At 36.9% G+C, this 25225-nt stretch overlaps 1 protein-coding gene across 1 annotated transcript; it reads right to left on the bottom strand.

The window, feature by feature from the left end:
* Nucleotides 1–5855: 5855 nt before the first annotated feature.
* LOC108413650 (interferon-induced very large GTPase 1-like) lies at nt 5856–21288 on the bottom strand. Its single transcript, XM_017686267.2, has 4 exons — nt 21151–21288; nt 17684–17832; nt 16310–16338; nt 5856–14653 (listed from the first exon to the last, which is right to left on the bottom strand). The coding sequence occupies exons 1-4, from the start codon at nt 21156–21158 to the stop codon at nt 9929–9931; spliced, it is 4911 nt and encodes a 1636-aa protein (XP_017541756.1). The 5' UTR covers nt 21159–21288; the 3' UTR covers nt 5856–9928.
* Between the last annotated feature and the right edge of the window lie 3937 nt (nt 21289–25225).

A 25225-nucleotide genomic window follows, 5' to 3' on the forward strand; every position in this document is an offset into this window, starting at 1 on the left:
CCTTGGTTAAGTCTAGGTAACAGGGGGATCATTAACATGAAGCTGGTATGGAGACTGGTTTAAAGAAGCTTTATGTTTTAAAAAAACACGTGTCATACATCATTATGCAAGAGACAGTTCAACATTAACAAATATACCAAGTTCCAGTCTCGACCCTATAAAAATATAATAATAATAAAAAAACCAAACCTGATCTACTTAAACAAAACATGAATATATGTGTGGTACTTGCCCTCTTACCTAGTTTTGTTTCTGTACAGGTGTGCCCAAACTGGCTTGAATGTTTCTAGGTTTTAAAGTTACCAACTGGACTGAACTTGCCAAGTAGACTTCACAAGACTATCAACAAGACTAACAAGGATTTTAAGCTAAGCTAGTAGTTGTGTAAGATATTATCAAGTAATTTTTCTACAGCATCTCTTTTACAAATAAAACAGCAACAACAAGCTACATGGCAAAATGTGCAGATGTGTGGAAAAAGATAGCAGCTAGTATATCTTGTAAGTGTGTTTGAAAGTGATGTTCTGAATGATGTATGGCAGCCTTCCTACCATCTTGCAGGATCTTAAGTCTGAAGCTTCTCCGCTTCCATTGATGTTGTTCATCTTGAAAAATCATCTGAGTAGAAATGAATCCACCAATAGGAATGAATCTGTGGCAGACTACAGCAAAGGGAGAAAACTAAACAACACACAAAGCACATACGTACGTGCTATGGCACATAACATGCCAACCCAGGAAAAAGTTTTCAACCCTACAATTAAACTAAACACCACCAGGGAACATTTCTGTACATCACCCTGGGCTCTGGACTGGATATCATCAACCATGTTTTCATCACCTTGTGTGTTGAATGACCAGGTTATAGTCCTGGACCATAAGAGACCATTTACATTTACAGCATTTTAGCTGACGCTTTTATCCAGAGCGACTTACAATTTGATCATTTTACACAGGAAGGCAAAGGTGGTGTTAGGAGTCTTGCCCAAGGACTCTTATTGGTATATGGTAGGGTGTTTACCCAGGTGGGGATTGAACCCCAGTCTACAGTGTAGAAGGCAGAGGTGTTAACCACTACACTAACCAACCACTAAAGACCAAGTCACTAATTGCTGATTTTGAATGCATGATAAAAAACAAACAGGTTATGGTTAGTAAAAACCATAACAGACACACTAGAAAAGCAAGGCTAAGTATTCCTTTTCTATCACTGAATAGTTTAACTGATGTTTGTTACACTTTCCCAGACAAAACATAGGATCAATGTCATCGTCATCCTTCTGCTTGAGAACTGCACCTGCTCCCACTGCAACTAGCACCCACCTTCAACTTAACAGGTTAGGGAGGTCAGGAGCAGTGAGTATTGGAGTGATACATAATGAAGCCTTATGTGCTGAAATGTATGCTGACACTCCTTTACAACTTGTTAGTGGGAACAGGAAATTCTAATATTGATACAATTTTAACTTGCAGCGGAGGCACTTGCCCATGTCTATTTTTCCTTCTATTCCCATAAGTATGCAATAGTATTTGTGCAAACTCACATTTGGTCAAGTTGAGCCAAGTTAGATAAAAAAAATTTCTAAGGTTTGTGAATGACTAGGCCAATCAGATGAATAAATTATGAAATCAGCTAAATGGGCTGTACAATCAGGTACATTTGCCAAGACAGTATTTACAAGTCTTTGAAACATTGCAGGCACATTCTTAAGCGCAAAAGGCATAACTTGATACTGTACAAAATCACCAGGAATTACAAAAGCTGACTAATAGAAAGCTCTGTCAGTTGATGGAACCTGCCAATAACCCTTTAGCAAATCTAATTTGCTATTAAAGTGATCAAAACCAACCTTGTCTACACAATCCTCAATATATGGCAGCAGATAAGAATCTCAAATTGTGAGAGCATTTAACTTATGTATGCTGCTTAATTGGAGCAGAATTAGTAACTTCAATATCTTGCTGAATTACATTAGTTCTAGTAGGAACATCTATGAATATGCTAAGAAACTGCAGGATTAAATTAACAATGCATATTGTTTTTTTGTTCAATATGTTAACAGTGAAGGTCACTTTTTCAACATTTTTAAATTCAGTACCCTAACACCACATGAGTAACTATCTGGCAACCTTAAACCTCACTACCAGCCCCTTCTCCCATATCCCCATCTGTAATATACAACATAGCAGCAACATAAACAGGAACAGTATCCAACTCACCTCACCAGCACATTGTACAGAGCCACGCTTATCCTTTGATTGATATGCCTTAAACATGGTTTTGGGGCATAACCTAGTCTGTCTTTTATGGTCTGATGCATGGACAACATAATCAGTTTTACAGACTTTTTGTTCCACCAGATAAAAGCCAGAAAACATGGCTGTAGAATAAGCAGTGACACTTTATTTGTAGAGTGTCTACATAACACATTCATATCACCTTACATAAACACTTGATAACATGTTCTTGAAAGCTTAAACCAACATTCATAAACTATACATGTTTTACATAATATTAATATGGACTACAATATGGACTACCGAGAGATCATTTTAAAATAAAAGTCCTCATTTTTTCTTTTTATTCTTTTCAGGGAAATTCCTCATTTCTGAACTATAAGCATAAAAAACTGACCTGGCTTTATCCCTTTGGACTTTATTTGTTAATTATTTGTTTTTTGTTACACAGGATAGCCAATGCACAGTTACACTTGTCCCTTCTCCAAAACCATAAGTGAGGAAGAACATCACTAAAAATAAAACCTAAAAGTAATTGGGATAACAGTGTTAGCATTTACCCCAAGAAAGTTAAACTCTCTGATTGCTCTCTGATTTACTAAAGGATCCACATTGTAAACCTGAGAAACTACAGTGAGTTATTAACTTAAATGATTTATGCATAGAAGCACACTCACACACACACACACACACACACACACACACACACACACACACACACACACACACACACACACATCATTAGGGTGATCTGCAAGACATGTGCTCTTCTCCCCAATAATTTGATATGCAAAAAAAAATTATAACCATATCAACACTATATCTTTGGTGCATAAAGGGTTACCTCTTTTTCAGTGTAGCTTTCTTCTGGCTCATCTTTGATCACCGTAAAAATGTATGTATGTCTCTTTGTGTGTGACATTATTTACATATTTGACATGGTGATTTTCCTTATGTCAAGTCTAATGGCTGTCTGGTGGGGGGGGTCATATTTTGGAAACTGATTAAACCAGATAAATCCAGTTTTCTAGCATATCAATCTGCCCTGTGTCACATTGGTTGAAAATGTTTTCTTTTCCCAAACTTTAATTTTCAACACAGCAGGTCTGACAGTAGATTTAACACAAAAGTAATTTTAATTGTAGAACTGACACTACAAATGTTTCTGGTGTTAATCGTTGACGAATCACATTTGTGATACAAGTGTTCTAGAATTCCATTCAAATGTAAGCATTTCATTAGATTCATAAATATGAGCTCATCAACTAGAAAAATAGTTGATGGACTGTAATCTGTAAGGAATGTTTCTTTCATGCTGCAGGCTGGAATGCTGCAGTATTACAGAGAAAGCTTTGCTGCTCTGGCATCAGCTCTGAAGTCAAACTCTTCCTATCTGAAAGAGTTAAATCTGGACTATAAAAAACCAGGAGAGTCTATAGTGAAGCTGCTCTCTGAGCTACTGGAGGATCCACTCTGTAAACTACAGAAACTAAACAATATTGTAATACACACACACACACACACACACACACACACACACTCATAAAAAGGATGATCTGAAAGATGCCAGCTGTTAAGTTGTGAGTTGATGTAAAGCTTTCCACACAGCATAGAAACTCAACCAGAATGTGAACTGGAGCACACAGCATGTCATGTTAGTGCAGTTTGAAAAGTCAGGATAAGGAGATGATTCAATAGTTTAGTTTCATTTTACTTCATTTATGTCTGATCATTATCTCTTGTTCCACTTTCTTACAGCATTGACCTGCTGTGAGTTTCACAGAGACTCTTACCTTCTTACCTGCTCTGAGTCTAACAGATTTTTACTAAGACTACAGAAGTACACACATGAATGTGAGATACACAGATAAGATAACATTGGTGGTTTTTGTTAATAATATTATATTCCACTAGGAGGCAGTGATGTATTAGACTGCTCAGTTAGGGAGCTGCAAGAGACATTATAGCAATCCAGTTGTGACAGTGTGACAATGTAAATAATTTTAAATTCAGTAAACCTTTTTAAAATGACTTTTATGTAATATTTTCGTTCAAACTGAAAGAAGTAGAATTGCTCAGTATGGAGGAAAGAACACACCAAAATATGGTGAGCATGTGAGGTACCAGGATGAGTTTGGCAGGGGTTTTTAAGACCACATCATATAGTTTTATGATGTTTAGGTCTGAAATGCAAAATTACCATTAAACTGTTCAAGATATGGTAACAATAGTAGACAGTTGACTCACATCCTCAGAAAATAAATTCTTCACCAAGTTTTGACTGAGTTGTCTTCAACTACTCTTACAAAGCTCTCATAACACCTCTGCCTTCTACACTGTAGACTGGGTTCAATCCCCACCTGGGTAAACACCCTACACTACACCAATAAGAGTCCTTGGGCAAGACTCCTAACACCACCTTCACCTCCCTGTGTAAAATGATCAAACTGTAAGTCGCTCTGGATAAGAGCGTCTGCCAAATGCTGTAAATGTAAATAAAAAAATAAATAAAAAAAATTTGCCTTCTGCAATTGAACATTATGGCAACTACCAGTAAGTTCAACACTACACTGTTATATTACAGGACAATATTTGTCATGACATGTTTAGGACATAATTATGTTAATGTTATGTAACAGAATTCAGCTTTTTTGTTATTGTCTGGATGAAACCATTAGTTCTTTTGCTTTATTAAACACATGCTTATCCCTGAAGCCACATTTCCCCACAGAGCAAGAAACATCTTGCCATTGGAGACTTTTACAAAACTGTAAATAAACCAGAACCACTTAATAAAAGACAATATGATGGTTTATGAATGGTTTAAAATGACTTATTAATGGCTACTAATTAGTTAAAAAAACTAATTAATTAAAGATCATCTATCAGCAGTTACAAAACATACAACCCCAATTCCAGTGAAGTTGGGACATTGTGTAAAACATAAATAAAAACAGAATACGATGATTTGCAAATTCTTTTCAACCTACATTCAATTGAATACACTACAAAGACAAGATATTTAATGTTCAAAAGGATAAACTTTATTGTTTTTTGCAAATATTCACTCATTTTGAATTTGATGCCTGCAACACATTCCAAAGAAGTTGGGACAGGGGCAATAAAAGACTGGGAAAGTTGAGGAATGCTCAAAAAACACCTGTTTGGAACATTCCACAGGTGAACAGGTTAATTAGAAACAGGTGAGTGTCATGATTGAGTATAAAGTTTTAAGAAGGTAGCTCTCATTATAAAGTGGTACCAATAAGCCTAAACTGGTGTTTGGGTTGGTCCCTGGTGATGAGTAAACATTAAATAAAATATTTTTCAGCTATGCTTCTTAAGAAAAAAAGAGTCCTGTCATTTTGTTTATATGCACTTCAGGTCATTCCTGAAATGTAATTATATTCAATCCAGTATTTTAAAATCTGCCTTATTTTCTTAGTTGCCCAATCACTGCATAGAAACCATTGCAGTGTGCAATGAGCTCAGTAAAGCTTTCAGTTTAACAATGTGTCTACACTTCCTATGAATATGTTTTTAATTTGAAAGTCGAGGTATGGTCAAAATATGTTCCTGTGGTCTGCTAAAGTGCCCAGTTATCACTGAAGTACCTCCAACATTATAATGTTTTATTCTCAAACAGCACTGAGGTCGGTAGGATATTGGCATATTTTTTAGAAACAGCAGTTCATTGCTACAATTACTTACACAAACTACACAATCATTTCTTCAATTACATGCATGGTGGAGGGATACATGCAAGGCATTACAAAGATGTGCCCAAAGAAAACTTTTTACTTTTTTTCCATAGACATTCCTCTTTTTTACCATCAGTATTACTCCTAATACTCAGAAGACACATGGTGGTTCACTGGTGGTTTTGTGTAGTAAATAAAGTGGCTAAATTTGTATTGTAGTCATGGTGACCCCTGGTTCCTATCACCACCACTGTAAAGAGTCTGTGAGTTTCTCTACAATTAATCATTTCCCTCCCAACCGCTCTTGAGAGTAACAATATTGTTTGGCCTTAAGAGAAGAAATAAGAAACACAATAATACATAAATTACTAATATATTAATATTACTATTACATTAACAATATATAAAAAAATGTCTGTGTCAGTCTAGAGCTTTGAATTGAGTGTAGAGTGTAAGTAAATAAATGTTATTTATTTAGCACATTTAAAACCAAAGTGCTTTACAAGAAAACAAAAAGGATTCCCACCTTCCGAAAACCACTAACACATTCACACAACAGTGTACAGACAACAGATCAGTCCACAGATCAACGATTGCTGAATGCTAATTGATAAAAATGTGTTTTAAGCTTAGCTTTAGTGACCATGTCCTTCAGAGTCATTTAGGGTTTTATAATATCTAGAGCCTTTAAAGATGCTTTAATAAAATGTTTATACTGTTTATATTATTATTGTTTATATAGCATCATATTTGATATTTTGTCAAATGTCTAGCAAGCCCGTGGTTCACAGGTATTACTCCGTAATGTGCTTTAACTGCTGCATTGCTCATGAATTTTACAATACTGTAACTTTTGCATTACATAAGTAAGATTTTACCTTACTTTCAATTCTCTTCTTTAAAAGGAACTGTACTTTTCTGTGGTAAGTGCATTGCAGGTTTCTTTAGCCCTTATTTGTTTAAATGTTTTCTGACATTTAACTGAAGTGAAACACTATTACTTGCTTTTTCTTTGTATAGTTTAAAAGTGAATTGTGAACCATAGAATATGCAGCCAGAGTCGGGAAACAGTCCAAAAACATCTATAGTAGATTTATTCAAAGAATGCATCAGAGAAAAAGTTTTCATAATCCTTAAGAAAGATTTATAAATCATGCAAAAATCATTGGTTTAATGCTCAGAAAGTTTAACTAATTAAAGTCAAAAAGGCTCTAGCATGTCTCTCTGCTCTCAGCAGTTCAAAAGTCTGCCATCTCTCTGTTCATAATCAACAGATAAAGAAGTCTCTGCTACTGCAGGTGACCTCTGTGATATAAGCCCCTTAACCACTACTAACTCCGCTTAACTGCTGATCTCCTGGGTTAAACCCTTTTTATACTGACTCTTTTGCCATTATCCGATGCTTAAGCAAGTGGAGAGTTAAACATTCCATGTACCTGCTAAAACTAGTCAAAACAGATTTGGCTCTGCATGACCTGTAATTTATGACCATTACAGCCATTTGGTAAGACAACTATGAACCCTCAAACTGTTCTTAGGAAAAAGGTCAAACAGTTTGGGGCATACCTGATACCAGTTAAGAGCCCTGTTTTAGGATGAAACCACATACTTGGTAACAGCACATCTGGCATTAAAAGTCAGACAAGATTATAGACGTTTGCACCAAAGTGAATATAGAGCTAATCACAGCAAATCAATAGAAATATAGTTACTAAGGTTAATCAGTAAATTAAAGGCAAACAGGACATAATCTCTTTCTTCTTATGTGCAAAATTAACTGCAAATTGGCCAAAGCTATTACATAGACAAGAACACCATCTTATAAATGCCGGTAAATCTAGCTTTAAACTGGTCAGGTGTAGGTGAACATAATGAAGAGAAAAGTTCAGGGGGTGAGATAATGCCAAAGACAAACTAGAAACCAAAAAGATAACTCAGCTAACACAAAACAAAATTGTTAAGGCTAGCTCCCTGTCCCAAACCAGGAGAAAGCAAAATACAAAAAAAAAAAAAAAACAACGTACAAAAAGAGAGCTTTACAAGTATTTAGGCAAACTCATACAACAGGCTAACACATGAGTTCACAAACAAAGCTTTGGGTGCTTGGTCTGGTCAGGTGGAGGCTGATGGCACATGTGCGACCACTGGAACAGCCCTCTCTTCTGCAAAGTCTCACCAGCCCATAAGTAACTACGGCTGTACAAAATCAGAGCCCTCAAGACACCAACCCTAGGGGAAAAGTGATTACAAGAGAGCACAAAACAAACACCATACACCCCCTGGGTTTGTAGCATCATACAATACACCAAAGCCTATGCCAGCATTCGTCAGGTGGAAGGCAGGACAGGTTGCTAGTCCTTCATCGGGTACTCTCTTCCCTTTAAAGGAATTTTATCATCGCATAATACTCATCTATTCCCTGTAGATTCTGAAATACCAGCTGAATTGAAGTGGACTACTTTAATTAAGAGATCCTCATAACATGCATTTCAGTCACGTTAACAAGGTTTTCATCACTTACACTGTTAAAAAGCTCTTGTTTACCTGGTCAAATGTAGGGAGTTTCACTAGTACTTCAAATTAATATAAAACATTAATACATCTTCAGTACTGAACTGTCATTAATAAAACATTGTGTATATGTAAGACAAGAATGTTTATGTAGACATCCTATGTATAAAGTGTCTTATGATGGAAAGTTAATGGAGTTATAAGTTTATGAAGCTTAAATGTTCCATCTTCTGGCCTGTATGTGACATTACACCATGTAGAACAGGCATGTGTAGGCTATTGAGGAGAGGTTACTAGCACATCACTCAGTAGCATGTTGTCTTGTAGCCTCTCGCATGTAAATGCAGCCTCACGTCTTTGACTTTCAGAGTCTGTAACCAGTAGGATCTAATAAGGTCCTTCAGACTTGAATCAAATGTGCACAGATATGGTGGCGTGTATATAAATCACCACCAGGCACCAGACTACATCCTCTTGGCTCACATGGGATCCAGGTATTTGTCTTCTTATCAGATGGTTTTAAGTCTCTAAAGCTGAATATATTTATAGGGCATGGTCCGTCATTCATGTAAATATATGGAACAAACAATGTTCATGAAAAAACTCACATAGTGTGGCTGCACATTTTATTCATACAATCAGTTTTACAGGTAATCCTCAGAGATGTTCTGCTTTCCCTCTTGTGGTTCATCCCAGAAAATCAAATCCATCTTGGCCAAGCGAGATAAAACTAGCTTGCAGTCCTTAGTCCCCCTTTTTATTAGCTTTCCAAATGTAAATGAATGGTGTTGAGATGTGCACACAATTATCTGCACTAGAGCTGATGTATCAAGGCCATGAGGTGATGCCACACTTCAAAACACGATGTAATTTTAGAGATTGACTTCAGAGATCAATTTTAGAGATGAGAGATGTTGGGAGTTTTTATTTCATTCTGCCATTGAGACTGTCTATTCAAACCTTCATGCCAGTGACCTGTAGAAGGTAAGGGGAGAGATTTTCTTCTTAACAAAATAAGTGGTCTGAACTTAGTCAAGTTGTGGGGCTTTGGCTCAGTGCTTTCAAAATTTCCAACTTTTTTTTCACTGGACATGGCAAGAATTCATAGGTTTGATAGATCTTTTGAATTCACGGTAAGTAGCGGGTAACACTTTACATTAAAGGTCACAAATTAATTGACATCCTACATTCTGTTGTATAGATACTTGCTGCTTGGTAGGAATCCCTAAGAACCATCAGACATCATTTCCCAAAACTACTTGAAACCATCAGATGATGTTTATATTCTTTTGGGTATTAGGTGTAAGTTTACATTTCCTGCTGGTTCAGCATTAAATATTTAAGACAACAGTTGCTTTCCAGAAATGATTATCAAGAGAAAAAAAAAACAAAGGAAAGAAATATAATAATGGCAATTTAAATTATATTGAAGACCATGTATTTCTGGCATTCTAGTTTTTGGCCCTTACACATGAGAATTAATTATTTAAACTTTCTATGGCATTCTGCTTAGTGATGTTCCTCCAAGCTGTAGGAATCTCCCCCTTTCCTTTAAAAGTTTTGCCGTAGTGCTTCTCCAGGTCTCTCTGAAACCGACACACAAACCATTTCCAGTAGGCCTGTTCTGAAGTGTCAGGTGTGATGCTCCAACAAGCATATTTTGGTCCAGCTTCCCAATACTTCCTGTAAGGGACACACTTTTCATCTGGTAAGACTATTTGAGCATCACTCACTACTGAACTGGTGCAGATATCTACTGATAGATTGTCGGTCTTGTACCACTTCCACCCAGTGACTCCTTCAGGTCTGTGGAAAGGAACACTGTGCTTCCCATCATGTCCTTCTATGGTGTTTGTACAAATAGCTGCACAGAAGGGACACTGAACCCAACACCCACACAACTGGTTTTTCAGAATATCTTCTGGTCTGATTTCTGGTTTGAACACATCCATCCTGATTGAAGAGATGTGGTCAAAGCTGCTGGTCATCTCATTAAAAACACTGTGGAGGGTTTCATTCATCACTTCACCAAAAAAGTCTGTCTCAGTGTTTTCTTGGTAATGAGCTCCTTCAACATCATTCACAGTAAATATCACTTCACCTTCGAGCTCCTGTGAAAACCTCTTCAGCCACTCATGCACATCTTTTTTGCGTTTAGTTTCCTCTGTGGCCTTCTGGATGGCTGTGGAAACACTGGAATGCTTCATGTTTGCAGCATCCCTTAGAATTTTCAATATTCTGGGGTTTCTGCCTTCCAGCATTTGCTCTTTGAACTCTGTTTCAATAAAATCTGAAAAGTGTTTCTTTGGATCCTCGATGTAGGTCATGAATCTCTCAAAGCTTTCAGCTTCTGCCAGATCCAGCAGGATGTGTTTTTCCAGGTTTGACCTGTTTCCATTGAATGCTGGGAAGTTTGCCCTCATTTCTCCAGCTGCATCAATGGCAGTTTGATCATAGACAGATTGCAGGATAGACGGCTTGAGTTTGTTACAGACAAAGTCTGCAAACACCACGGTGGCTGATACTCCTTCACATTGCTTCTTGAAGATGGAGAAAAAATCTCCTTTCTTACTTCCCAGGTAAATCACAGGATCATTAGCGTCTCTGAAGACCTTGTGAAGATCAGTGAACCTTCTTACTGCAATGTCACAGACATACAGAGACAAATCCACTGTGAATTCATTCTTCAGGGTGAATTTCTCAGCTTTAAACTCTGCCACTCTCTTCTTCACACAGTTCACAATCTCCTGTGTGTAAGCGTCACTGTAGCCTGTTTTGTGCACTGGTTTAGTTCTAATGATCTCCTTGGCTTCTCTCACTGTCTGCTGCACTAGCTTTCTGACTGAGTCATGATCTTTGGTGTCCAAACTATAATATGAAATGCCAAACGTGCCTTTCTTCACTGTGACATAGTCAGAATAATCTCTTCTGTTATAAATCCATTTGTAATGTCCACTGTCTCTGTTGGAATAAATGGTGCGACGCTCAAAATATGAACTCAGTATGTTCATCACTTCTTGCTCTACTTTGACGTCTTTAATTGGAGGCGTTTCTGCCCTCAAATCTGAAAGCCATTTTCCCCACATTGAGTCAAACTCTCTGCAAAGGCTCCTCTCATTCATGTCCATATCTTCCAGTGTAGAAGCCAAATCTTTACTCCTGTTGAACAGGTCATTCTCATACTGGGTTTTCTTCTCGTCTAGCTTTTTACATGCTTTCTTTAATTTAATAAGTTCATCCATTTTTCTTGCAGCCGCTTCAACGAGACTATCATGTACGGCTTTAATTCTCTGCTCTGTTCTTGCTTTCCACTGTGAAAGGATCTCAGCATCTTTATCTTCAGCGAAGAATTTTTCCGTCTTATTTTTCACAGCACAGAAAGTACCGCTGATTTCTTCATGAATCCGTCTTTGATTAATAGCAACAACTTTTCCATTTTCAACCCAGTTGTGCAGTTTTTTCTCAATAAAAAGCATGCTTTCCCTGAGCTCCCATGTCCAGTTGCCATACATGACCTCCAGTCTCCTGTACACTGATATTTCTAGAGTGTTCTTGAAGCTGAACACAAAGTCTTCATTCAGCACTGCACTCCACAGGTCTTTAATACGGACTTTGAGCTCTGAGAGTTTTAGACATTTCTTTCCTGCTGCAGTTTTGAGAATGGCCTGTTTGAGATTTTCAATATTTTCACTGTAACGTGGGTTTAGTGGAGCCATGGGGGGGTTTCCCTCCCACAGCTGGGCAAAGTAATGCACATCTGTCTGTATGTTGAATTTGATCACATCAGTAAAAAACTCTGCACTGCACACTTCTTGAGTTGCAGCCAAATGAGTCATTTCATCCAGTTGTTTCTGCAGTTGACTTCTTCCCTCCATGTTCTTCTCTCCAGCACTGATATCTGCAACGTTCTGGTGAACAAACATGCAGCTGGGAGCGAGTTTTACTTTTTTCATTCTTAGAAATGCCTGGACTACAATTTGAATGATGTCCTTCATTTCTGCTGGATTTTCCCCAAAGATGTTGATCAGAGTCAGATCTGCAAGACCAGTGACGAAAGTGGCCAGTTCATTGTCATGAGTGAGTCCTGACTGTTTGCTCACCAGTTGTAAAGACTGAAGCCCCTCTGTGTCGACCACAAGCAGGTAGTCAAACTTCAGCTGGTCTTTAACCTCTTCTTTCACTCTGATCAGCTGCATGAAAGCTCCCCTTGTGCACCTGCCAGCACTCACAGCAAACTGCAGCCCAAACATGGCATTCAGCATGGTGGACTTTCCTGAGCTCTGCAGACCCAGAACAGACAGCACGAACACTCTCTGGTCTCCCAGTCTCTCAGTGACCTTGTCAAGAACAGACTGTATCCAGGTCAGAGGGACATGAGCAGCATCTCCATCCATCAGCTCCAGTGGATGTCCAGAGATCAGGAGGTCTGCAGCCAGAACAGGGAGAATAGAAACCTCTGCTGTCATTCTGTCAGGAGTTTCAGCCCAGGCCTCATAAATCTGACCCATTTCTCTCACTATGTGCTCCAGACCAAACGTCACTGCATCCACCTTCTCTGATAATTGTATAAGTTCTTCCTGCTTTTTTCTGAACTCATCAGTTATTTCTCGTTTTTGTTTCAAAATTTGCAGGTCTGACAACTGTTTGTAATATTGCTGAGTAACTTCTGAAAGCTTCTCTAAAAATGAGACGTCTAGGTAGACTCCAAGCCATCTCACAAAGTACATTTTCTCTGAAATCTGTTTGAAGGTTAAATTTTTACAAACAGCTTTCATTAAGTCTAGTGAAGTCCTCCTTTGTTGATTCCGTATTGATTTCATGTGGTCCTGTATTTTGCTCTTGGTCTGTTCTACATCTCCATACAATCTATACTGTTCTTTGTTCTTCCTGCTCCAATCCTGCCACAGTTTCCCCTGACATGGCAGGAACTTGGCCTTGATTCGGGAGATGTCTCCTCCTTTCAGCAGCTTTATGACCTCCAGAGCTCCAGTCTTTCCTGCCTGGCATTCCTGACTGTCTTCATCAACTCTGAATCCATAACTTTTAGCCAGTTCTGTGCTTGCCTCAAGACTGAAAGTGGGAGCTGAATTACATTTCTGCAAACAGGTACTGATTACTGATATCAGTTCTTCATGTAACTCCGCCTGGTTTCTGTCTCTGAGTCCTATTTTATATTTTATGTTATATCCATTTCCCATTGTGTTTGTACCTTTCTGTTCACTCATAAGACAGATCAAAGGCTTTGACAAATTATGGAGCTTCTGTACCATCTCTCTGTCTTTGTCGTTATGCTTCTTTGTGTTTTCCATCAGGACAACATTGACTGTTGCTTGTTCACTCAGAAAGTTAGTTTGTTTTCTGTTCTTTACAGCATCACCATGAAGATTGCAGAATGCAATGCATTCACTAAAAAGGTCATCAGTGTTCCCTGCAGGACAGTACCAGGCAATCTCCACCAGCCCCTCCATGAACAGGCGGCTCCTGCTGCTGCCTGGACTGTCTCTGTGGAAGAAGGTGTCATGCTTTGGGTTAATCACAGAATTGAGCAGCTCGGATTTGGAAGTGGAAACAGAGCCCAGCCTGCAGAAAAACACCATTGGAGCTTTAATCTGACAGACTGGCAATGATGTGCTGAGACCACCAACTGACTTCCAGATCTTCTTGATCTGCCGAAAGGTCCAGAGAGGGAGTTCAATGTCTGTAGATGTAGGACTGGGCACAAGCAGAGGCAGAGCGTATTGGCAGGAGGAGAGTTTAGTCACCATGTTCTGCCTCAGGAAACTGTCAGCACAGTAGAAAACTGCCATCTGGACGTCCATTGGGTGAATCTGTGTGTTTCCATCTTCATTATCAGTATACTCACACTCATCATTCAGAAAAGAATAAAAATCTTTGTTTTCAGCAGATCTTTTCCCTGTTTTAGTGGTGACACATTCATTATGAATGGTTAAGGACCTGGCTCTGTAATCAAGTGTGAGCAATTTATGTAGGTACACAAAGGCCAAGTCCTCCACTTTCAGTGGCTTCTTTTCTGACTGGGGCTCTTCTTTTAAAAATGAAGTCCTGCTTATATTGAAGGCATTTGCAGTTGTCAGTTTACTGGGATAGAAATTACTTAAATGCAGCCTGTAGATGAAGTCTGGAATTTTGATACTTGAATCTTTCTTTTGTGTCCCATCTGCTGACTTCATACCTACACCATCCTATTAAAAAGAATTAACAATTACGTTGCAATCATGACACAATTTATGCCTGATAATAACTACACTGGATTGTAATATGGCATTACAACACAACACAAAATGCTTTTGTTTTTCTCCACTATTTTAATCAAATTAGATGTGAATTATGATGCATTTGAACAGAAGTAGAATAGTTTCCCTTGCATTTAAGACAATTTTATTACTTTCAAATTCTCTTTAACTTGTATGGAAAATGCAATCTAAGAGACGTTAACATACACTAATAGAACCTAGTGTCATTTATGCCTTATAAAAGCTGTGTTTATAAAAAATATTTATAAAAGCTGTGTTATTAACCAAAAAACAGCAATAAAAATACTATATTTGAAAATGAAAGATTCCACTTCATTTGAAAATGAAAGATTCCACTTCATTGTAACTATGATAAAAGAAATATAACAGTTACGTAAACACTTGAAATGTGACTTCATTCAATTAAGCAAGTGGCTATTGTGATTCAATGAATTTTACAACATGATGTATATTAATTTAATGGCGTTATTATTATTATTATTCAATTTAAACCAATCAAAAACATTAAACATTTCATATCATGTGCAAAGAACATGTTTGACTATACATGCAGAGAATGACGCCCTCACACAAAATGATTGCCTTATTGTATTTTTTATTATTTTATGCATTTTTTACTCTTCCAAATAAAGTGTAATATCCATAGATAATTATAACAGACATAATGGTATGCACAAAGAGTACATATGAAAATAATTTTCATAGTAACATTATTTTAATTTATACATATATATATATATATATATATATATATATATATATATATATATACACACGCACATGCGCGCACACACACACGCACACATTATATATATCATATTATTATTATATATATTATTATATATATGATAATCCTGACACTACCTAGTTTCTTGGAGGAACTCCTCTGGCTATAATATTCTTAGCTTTCAGAATCAAATGTACTGCTCTCTCCACAACTTTTCTTGTTAACATGTATTTATATATATTTATAGTAATTTAATTCCAGATAAAATTTCTAAATTAATTTGACAACAGCCATTCAGTAAATGTGTTGAAATTAGATTTTGCCAGATACCTGTTCTTTTTGGACAGTCTTTGTTTTTGAGCTGAAGTTACCTGCCTAACCAAAAGGGGGGGGGGGGGGAGCTTCTTTTTCTCAAATTACATTTATTTAATTACAATAAACTTTTCAAAGCATGTGATCATATGGTCATAACTTTGAGAACACTCAACGACTGCGTAGATCATAAAATACAGATTAGAGAGAGTCTACAACAACAGGTCTACATGGTATAAACTGCATTGGGGGCATGTGCCCACAGTTAGTTTTTCAAGTGTTTCTGTTTTACTGTTATTTGTTTATTGTCATAATTTATTAAAATGAAGTAGAATCAGTATAAATGCTTGTTAAGATACAATATATTTTTGGCCTGATTGTAATGTGAAAAAAGACCAAGGCAAATTAAGTTCAGGGAAAAAGAGAAAAGGTTAAAACTCATTAGTAATCCATTTAAATGATACATTTTTTAATAATCTTTGAATAAAGTTGAATACTCATAGCTGACACACATGCAGTTCTTTATGAACTTACAAATCACTTACCTGGCCAGCAGCCCCTGTACTTCTGTCATCTGAATCATTAGTAGGAAAGAAGAATAGAAGAAAAATGCAGAAAGAAGAAAAATATAATAACTACTTTTTAAACAATATCCAATACTACACCATGAACAAGTAACTCCATATTATTCTGTAGTAAGCTGTGTTAAAAACTGACTCTTTTAGTGAGAGTTAAACCTTATTACACAATTACCTTTACTCTAAAAATAAGCAAAGCAAATACCCGTTTGATGGAATTTACATGTATAATTTTGCTTTGGACCACTGAGACTAATGTATTTAACATGCAAACATGGACAAAAGTACAGCTTCAACATTTCAACATGGCTTTCGAGATCTTCTATCTTGTTTATATTGGAGTACTATCTACCACCAACAGCTAACACCAGTTCCACCAGATGGTTCGTCTTAACTAATGGCTGTTCCACTTATTGTCAACAGAGTTGTTGGTATTGGAGAAATTATGTCTTCTACTACTCTACTGAGCCAGCTGCTATAGACTGTCCCCAGCACTGCTAATACATACTCCTCTATCCTTGCACTACGCAAAGGTAGGCAGCTGGCTAGAGTCACATCAGCCAAGGGCCTCAATCCAAATTAGATGTACTGTATGTGTTTAAAAACTGCTGTTATTTGCGATTGGAATGATTATTTTCAGTCATTTTAATACAGCCTCACACGAGTGGATTACTCAAAAAATCAAATCAAGTACATGCTCCTTCTCTTAAACGGTCAATAGGATTACATTACTAATTACTTTGTGGAATTTACTTCTACAGTATTCTGTATCAAATTATCTCACTATATTGGTTTGATACCTTTGGTTGGTGGACTCTCAAACATCTCTATAACATATCTATCTCAAGCATATCTATTTGAACTCAAGGCATTAATACAAATAGGAAATAACTAAAAGTATGCAAAATCTTCATATATAGGATATTTTCTATGGGAAGATGTAATTCCTAATCTGATTTTTTTCTGCTTTTTTATCTGTTCCATTTCTTTTAAAATTATATTGTAAGATTTACATTTATCATGAGTTTAATTAATTTTTTTCAGTCCATAGACGGAGCCTAATTTTAGCCACCCCACTGCATTTTAGAGCAGGAACTGAAACATGTTGAGCCATATAGATCTTATTGTTAAGAAAGTGTGTCCCAAAGTCTAAAATCAGTACTTAGCATTAAGAACTGTCACAACCAAAATACATGTTTTCTGCAATGAAATAATTTTTTTTGTTTTAAACATCAATGAACGTACATTAGTAACAAAATAATGACATTTTCACTCTCTGAACAAAATTTTTCATCTGTATTTGAATTAATTTTTTAACCTGTAAAAGACTACATCACTTACCTCTATATATGTGGTTTATGTTCACTGTCAAAGGGCCTTGAATATTATTTCTATCGATCACGGGAACAACAGCCGTTCCTCTTTCCTGAGCTGTAACGCTGGTCCGTTCAGCAGTGTTGCGACCTGGAGACTGAGCATCCATCTTCCGTCTAAATATCAATCAGAAGGTAAATTATGGCAGCTGAAACTCCCCTCGCTGCTTTCCCTCTAAAGACTAGATACAAAGTTTTCTTTCTCCGCTGCTAAAACACTTTAAACTAGTTTGGACTGGATTTGCTTGTTGGAAAGAGAGGAAATGTGTCTTTTCCTGTCTCTGAGTGATAAACAAAGTCTATAATGTAAAAAGTATTTATGCTTTGTAGCTGTCTTGTTTCTGAGGGCCTCTCCTGATAATATGGATATCTCTCTTTCTCGTTGTGTGTGTGCGTGTGCGTGTGTGTGTGTGTTTAAGTATGCATTTAGGTATTTTTCCACTTATATTAACAAACCACATCTGATTTACATAAAGTCTGTACTTAAGAGAACTATTACTATAGTGATCATTTGTTGGTTTACAAGTATTAAAGAAAATTAGTAAATACGAGTAAATAAGTGGTTTATTGTAACACTACATTAGTAATTAAGTTACTTTTTTACTGTGTTATGTGTTATTTAAAATAAAAATCCTCTACTGGACAGTTTCAGCTGGATCATTCTTTAACAGGGTATTTACTGCTAAACATATGGAGTCCATCTATATGTGTGTGTGTGTGTGTGTTGCAGGATTCCTCCTCTCTCAAGGCTACAGTGTTGATGTACACAGGGAGTGAACAGCCTAGAGCTACTTCCTCTGGTTAAAATGTTTATGTTCTTGGAAGAAAGCCAACTGCAAAGCCTGTGGTTAGTGCACTGTGTGTTGTTCCCTTTGTTAACTTTTATTCCTTCTCAACTGTATGAGAACCACTTCAGAAAACTTCAGTTTCATGGTATACAGCATTTCATAATTACTAAAAGCAGGATTTTACTGTAGTGTTTGGTCGAGGTGGAGCTCTTTTGAGCTGTTTTGTGTCCAACTAATGACTGTTTTCATTATGGACTGATCGGCCGATTATGTTCTCCACTGATTGATCTGGTTTGAAAAATTCTGAAAATAGTGAGAAATGCCGTCACAAGCGCTGTAAACAATTATCAAAATAGTTGCCATTTTACTGTGGAGGGGTCAGAGCAGCCAGACAGATCTGTACCCTTAACACACACACACACACACACACGTCTTGCTATACATATGAGGACGTCCATAAGTTTCTATTTATTTTTCTGTTACTGTAGCTAAATAATAGTACACTTAAACCTAAGCCTAACCTTGACCTCAGTATCCAAAAGGCAATTTTTCGTTTTAGTTTAGAACAAAAAAAGTAATTGTGGTGAAAACAGCATATGCTGAAGTAAGGACGAGCAAAATGTCCTCATTTGAGCAAAAATTTCATACAGCCCTGTCATAGTGAGGACATGGGGTCCTCACAAGAATAGCACTACAAGAACACACACACCCACGTCATCCCTCCATGTTTGGAAAGTTTGTGCGGTTTCTTTATGGGGTCAGATCGGGGACAGTTTACACTTGTATGTCAGACACTACAGAACAGCAGATGCGTTGCCTGGCTTGGGGCCTGACTATATTTTAAACGGACCTAAACTTTCCCCCTCTTCTCAAAAGAGGAAAGAGAGACAGAAAGAAAAATGGAAGAAAGCCAGAGAGCAACTGTGGGTGAAGGGTCATGCAAGAGATAAAGAGAGAGCATGCAGCATGTTAGAGAAAGTTAGATATGGAGAAAGAGAGAGAGAAAGAGAGAAAGAGAGAGAGAGAGAGAGAGAGAGAGAGAGAGAAAGATAAAGACAGAACGTGTGCACATGAAGAAAAAGTGTGTGTAATTACACTGCAAAGGAATAAAGAGTGAAATGTCTGTTAATGAAAAGGTAAATCAGATACAGGGAATAAACTCACACTTATGTAAGTAGTTTTTAAAATGTCAGATTAACTGAACACTAAATAGGACGCTAACAGAACTGGTATCATATTGTTGACTCATTAACCAGAAGGCGGTTTGACTTTATAACCCCTAAAATCAGTTTTTACGATGCATATAAAAAAGGAGTCAGCCTAGCTTCCAACTTCTACTCCAACCCAGACAGTACAGAGCTTTGTTGATGAGAAATGAGCAGATTCCAATTAGTTAATTAACTACTTGACCATATAAAGCGGGTCTCATGGCTCTGACTGTAGGCTACATTCATTCATACATGAAGTAAAAGTAGTACAAAGCCTCGTAGTGGCGTTTCTTACAGAAATAAATAAAAAACTAAAGAGATACAGCTTAATTTTATCTCTACTGCACAGCAGAGCTTTGCTTCAATGTACATCGCGAGGGTGCATCTTAGAGACTGTACACCTCTTACTGGCCATTACAGCAGGTGAGATTCTTCGTTTAGTTGCACTGTTTTCAATACTGATAATAAGCAAATGTACACAGTATGATAACCAGTATACTGTTTCATTTTCAGTATACTGTGCAACCATACTGTACATATTGTTATTGTGCCTAAAAACAATATATTAAATGAACCGCACATGCAATAAATGATATTTTAGACTTAAATAAACTTTGCTGTATGGTTTTATTTTTAAAGTTCTTCAGTGACACCAAACGGTTTGAAACTGCTTAAGAAGGTTGGAGAACACTTGTCGAGGATTCTTGGGCCACACCATGCAGAGCATGTTCAGTTCCTTAATGTTCCTTCATCTTTGCTTGTTGATGGCCCTCTTTAAAACACACCACAGGTCTTCAGTCAGGTTCAAACCTAGATACTATTAGTGGATTTTAACATTTAAAAAGAGAAGTGCCCCTACACGCCCCTACCAGAGATATCAGCCCGTCACCAAGTGTAAGGGTGCAGAGAGACAACGTGTTGGCACAGCTGAGAATAAATAGTTAATAATTAAACAGGGTGAGCTGGGAAAAGTTTATCTGGTAGATGCTGTGTTTGCTTTACAGTGTTTGACATAAGTGTCCAAAACTCTTCTTTATTCTGGTGTAAATTCCCTCAAAAATGAGAAATTTCAAGAGAATCTCTGGACACTGAGAACGATGGACACTAACTCAGTCTGAAACAAGCTCAGTCTCAGGTCTGTGCTGTGAATATGAAATGTTTTTAAAGACAAAGTCATTTTAATCGTATTAAAATATGGTGGTGGCTACTATCCAGTGTTCACTCAGTGGTCGTTTTGGGTGTGCCTCATGAGGAAACGCACAAGAGCAGTGAACTAGACTTTCCTTAGTCTGCGTGGCTGATCATATGTGGTGTCCACTCACAATGTAAACCACCACAAACAATTAGACACTTACATTTAACAAAATTAGGTTCATGAGCCCATTTTTCATTACAGATGTCACTTTCAGTACAAACTCTTTACTGTGCATTTAACTCACCCAGACATGCTGAAAATCCCCACTCAGACTGCTGGCCAATCCAGTGTAATCCGAGATAAATACAACACAATCTATAACTTAAACATCTATAGGTGTCGATGACGAGTTATTTCTGTAGATGCTACTACTTCTCTTCAGCGCACATACATGAATAACTGTGCAGCCGGCTGGGGGGAGGGAAGGACTCTTAAAGCAACAGACCCTTTTATAAGAACTATTGGCAGCAATGCTCAACACTGGGCTGAAAATGTGTTAATTCATTGGGTTACAAAAATAAAATATTCAACATTGTAGTTTTGATAGAAAATAGAATGAAAAAGGAAATATCCAGCATTATAGATAAATTAATTAGTTGATGACGTTGGTTAGGTGAGGTTTGAATTTTAGTCAATAATATGTGACATATTACAGTCGTATGCAAAAGGTTGAACACATCTGCCCAAATGATATGTTTTGATATTTCCATTGACTTACACTGCATTACACTCCGTTGACTGGTTCCATTGACTTACACTGAAAGTAGTGTATGTTTTTTTCCTTCTCCTGTAAAGTTGCCATTTTGGAGATATGAGGTTTTGTTCCAACAGTCCAACTGCAGCGATATATATATATATATATATATATATATATATATATATATATATATATATATAATGTGTGTGTGTGTGTGTGTGTGTGTGTGGCAAATATATTAACTCGAAATGTTCATGTAAAAATGAATTATGACTATTGTGGTACTTAAAATCAAACAAGCTTTTTAAGTGGAAAAAGATCAAGTACAACAGAAATATACGGTGTGTATGATAGGACAATATGGTCCCTTTAGGCTATACATTTTGTCAGTAAGTTGAACCCTTTCTAGAAAATGATAGAGACAGGTGTCCTTCTGCACCTCCAGGAGTTATTCTTAAAAATGTGGTGAAGCAATAAACAATACAAAAAACATTGTAAAGGCTTGTTACAGAGGAGAAATATGTTTAATGTAAAGCACTATTATAATATTTACTTTACAGTTTTATATGTGTAACATGTAAGCACATATGCAACATACATGCTTAAACATAACATTTGTTCCCTAAAATAGAAAACAAAATAAAAGCCTGATTTTTGTACTGGCATGAAAGAAATACAAGGCTGAATGCTATTTGATTATTCATTTACTGACTATATGATGTAATAAAGTTCAATTTTATGAAAACCTAAAGCCATTGCTTTCTGTAATCAATAAACAGAAGATTTCAAAACAAATCACTTGAATATTAAAATGAAAGTTCTTTCTTACTCTTTACTAGAGTTCTTGCTATGGCCACTAGATGATGCTATTGCATTACATAATGTATGTAACAGTGGAACATGAATACAGAATCATTTGTAAATTGTACATTATTCATATGAAAGACCTTCAGTATAGTAAATGATATATGGATAACACCTGCTAAGCAAAGCCCGTTGTGATGTCTAGGGTATGCTTCAGTGCAAGATGTTCAAATCCTGAATGAGCAGTCTGTGGTTAGGCCACAACACAGTGAGTAAAATAGTGGATATACAGTGGCTATCACTAAGGTTATGTGAAATGGGACAATGAAAAAGACGAAACAGACAAACTATGGGATGAATAAGAAAGAAGTATGTTGTAAGAGTTCTTAATAAACAGGTTGGCCAATGGCGAAAAAAAAACAAATTTCCCCCTTCTACCTTAAATAGCCCAAATAATTTATGCTTCAAAAGGATGCTTGCATGCTGAAAAACAGCATGCAGCGTATTCCACCCTGCCATATTGTGTACTTGGTGGATAATCAAAATAAAATATTTCCAAATTTTATGAGAATTCATACTATCAGATAACAAGAAAGCAGTGTTATGTGTGTAGTGTTAGTGTTAGTGCTATATGTAATAAATTGGTTCACATTCTTTGTATAAGACTCTTTATACTTTGTGCCGAAAAACTACCTAATATATTTTACCCAAAATAAAAACAAACTACTGTAATGTAAATGCTCCTGGGAATTAGTATTGCACATATATACTTCCAGCTATGAAGTCTGAAAAAAAAGACAATGTAAAATATTGTACAGTATTTGACCTATTTTGTGGCTTACACCACAATACCCATCACTGATCATGTTTTTCCACCTGTCTAGCAAACCACCACCAGCATTTAGTGCTGAAAATGATCCGTAACCAAATTTTATGTGGTCAGTTGTGGTTCTGTGGTACTGAAAGGGCTAGGGGACAGTTGATGCTTCGCAGCAACAGATGTATTGCAGTCAGTAACTGTAAACCCACAAAGTGCATCTCTATGGTATTTGTACCTGACAAAATGAGCGTATATAGAAGGACAATCATAATTAATAAACTTACAATTCATTGTGTGTATTGCTTTGTTTGCTGTGAAGCTTGTCACACTTTATCTTACACTTGCCAGTGCTTATCTGCACTGAGTGTACATTTTTGTTGTTCAAATGCTAAATAATGAATTGAGCCTTCATGGAAATCAGGTGAAAGGAATGCTGTTTTTATGAGAGTGTAAGATTCAGTTGTACTCATGCAATAAGTTGGAAAGCAGGAGGAACTATCTTTTAGTTTCACTTAATGATGAATTTTGTTAAGTTACATTAGACTAATATTAAGAACAATATTTAACCCCCCTGCTTCATTATATGTTATTTCCTTTTGTGTAGAAGAGTGTGGCTAACCAATTCAAAAAAGCATAAACACTAAAATACAGTCCTCTAGCTCACATTTAAAAACATATGTGAGATGTTATGATGACTAAGATGAATGTTAGACACATAACAAATTATATTTTGGATTCAGATACTCACTGCAAGTTTGTCCTAAGATGCTCTGTATTACCCTGTTATTACCCTGTTCACCCTGTTGCTGCAAAAAACTGATGAGAGTTTCATCATTGTGTTTAGCCCTGCTTTAGACTCTTAACCTAAAGAGGAGGTGTAGCACACTCGTTCTTACCATTCTCTCTCTCTCTCTCTCACTCTCTCTCACACACCCCCCGACACATGCATACTTTTCAGATTTGCGCTAGTGCTAGTTGAACCAGTCACTCTGCTCAACACGCCCTTTGAAGTATTTTTCCAAACTGGGCCTGTATAAAAAGCAAGATCTGCTTTGATGTTGCCAGTTAATTTAAGTGAATTAGACTTGTGACACAAGACGTACATAACTGTAGTAACTGTAAGATTATTAACCATCAAAATGTCAAACTTAAAGTCTGACAAACATTAAAGAATACCAGCAGACAGGAACCTTGCTCTCACACAAACATCTTCTCAGTGATTATTTATGATGCTTTTACCACTGATGATTCCAGTTTATAAGTTCTGTACATTTTTCTCAATTGCTTAAATGCATTTATTGAAACACCAATCTCATTCTCATCATTCTATACACAATTCTCAAAACAAGTCAAATCAAATTTATTTGTGTAGCACTTTTTACAGCTGATGTCACTTTTCACAACATTTTATCACCTGCAAACTAAAACAAACAAAACATTAACCAGGCAAAGTCAGTTCATCATGACAACCCTGTCACCAGATAGAGAGCACCGTTTTATAATTGTGTAAATTCTTCCATGACAGTAATCCTCAGATGTAATGTCATTGTAGCCAGTATCCAAAGCCTCAAGCACTCTGCTTATGAGGCTAGATAATACTTCAGCAGGATTTATAGGGAAAATGGGTGTTGCCGTTGTACTCTGGCCGCCTACAACCCATTCAGCCAATATAAACTTGTGGTGCAGCAAGGTCCTGCCAAACTCCATGAAGACAACTGTCAGCACTTTTTTTTTTTAATGCAAAAGTATTTTTAGGGCTCCCGAGTGGTGCAACCATCTAAGTGTTGGCCCTATCATCAGGAGATCATGAGTTTGATCCCTGGTGATGCTAAAGCCGCCCGTAGCTGGGAGTCCGAGAGAGCACAATTTGCCTTGCTCTCTGAGTAGGTAGGGTGGCCCCCTTCTCCTCCCATCACTCAATGCAATGCTAGTCAGTGCAGATGTCTGTAAGCTGACATAACAGATCTGTTGGTTAGCGCTTTCCTTGGAGAGCATTCG

This window comes from Pygocentrus nattereri, chromosome 9 (assembly GCF_015220715.1).
Source record: "Pygocentrus nattereri isolate fPygNat1 chromosome 9, fPygNat1.pri, whole genome shotgun sequence".
NCBI classification, from domain to species: Eukaryota; Metazoa; Chordata; class Actinopteri; order Characiformes; family Serrasalmidae; genus Pygocentrus; species Pygocentrus nattereri.

Coding starts and splice junctions, on each gene's coding strand:
- LOC108413650 (XM_017686267.2), bottom strand. Junction 16,339..17,683: donor CATAAACCACATATATAGAG/GTAAGTGATGTA, acceptor CTAATGATTCAG/ATGACAGAAGTACAGGGGCT. Junction 14,654..16,309: donor GTACAGGGGCTGCTGGCCAG/GTAAGTGATTTG, acceptor TCTTTTTAATAG/GATGGTGTAGGTATGAAGTC.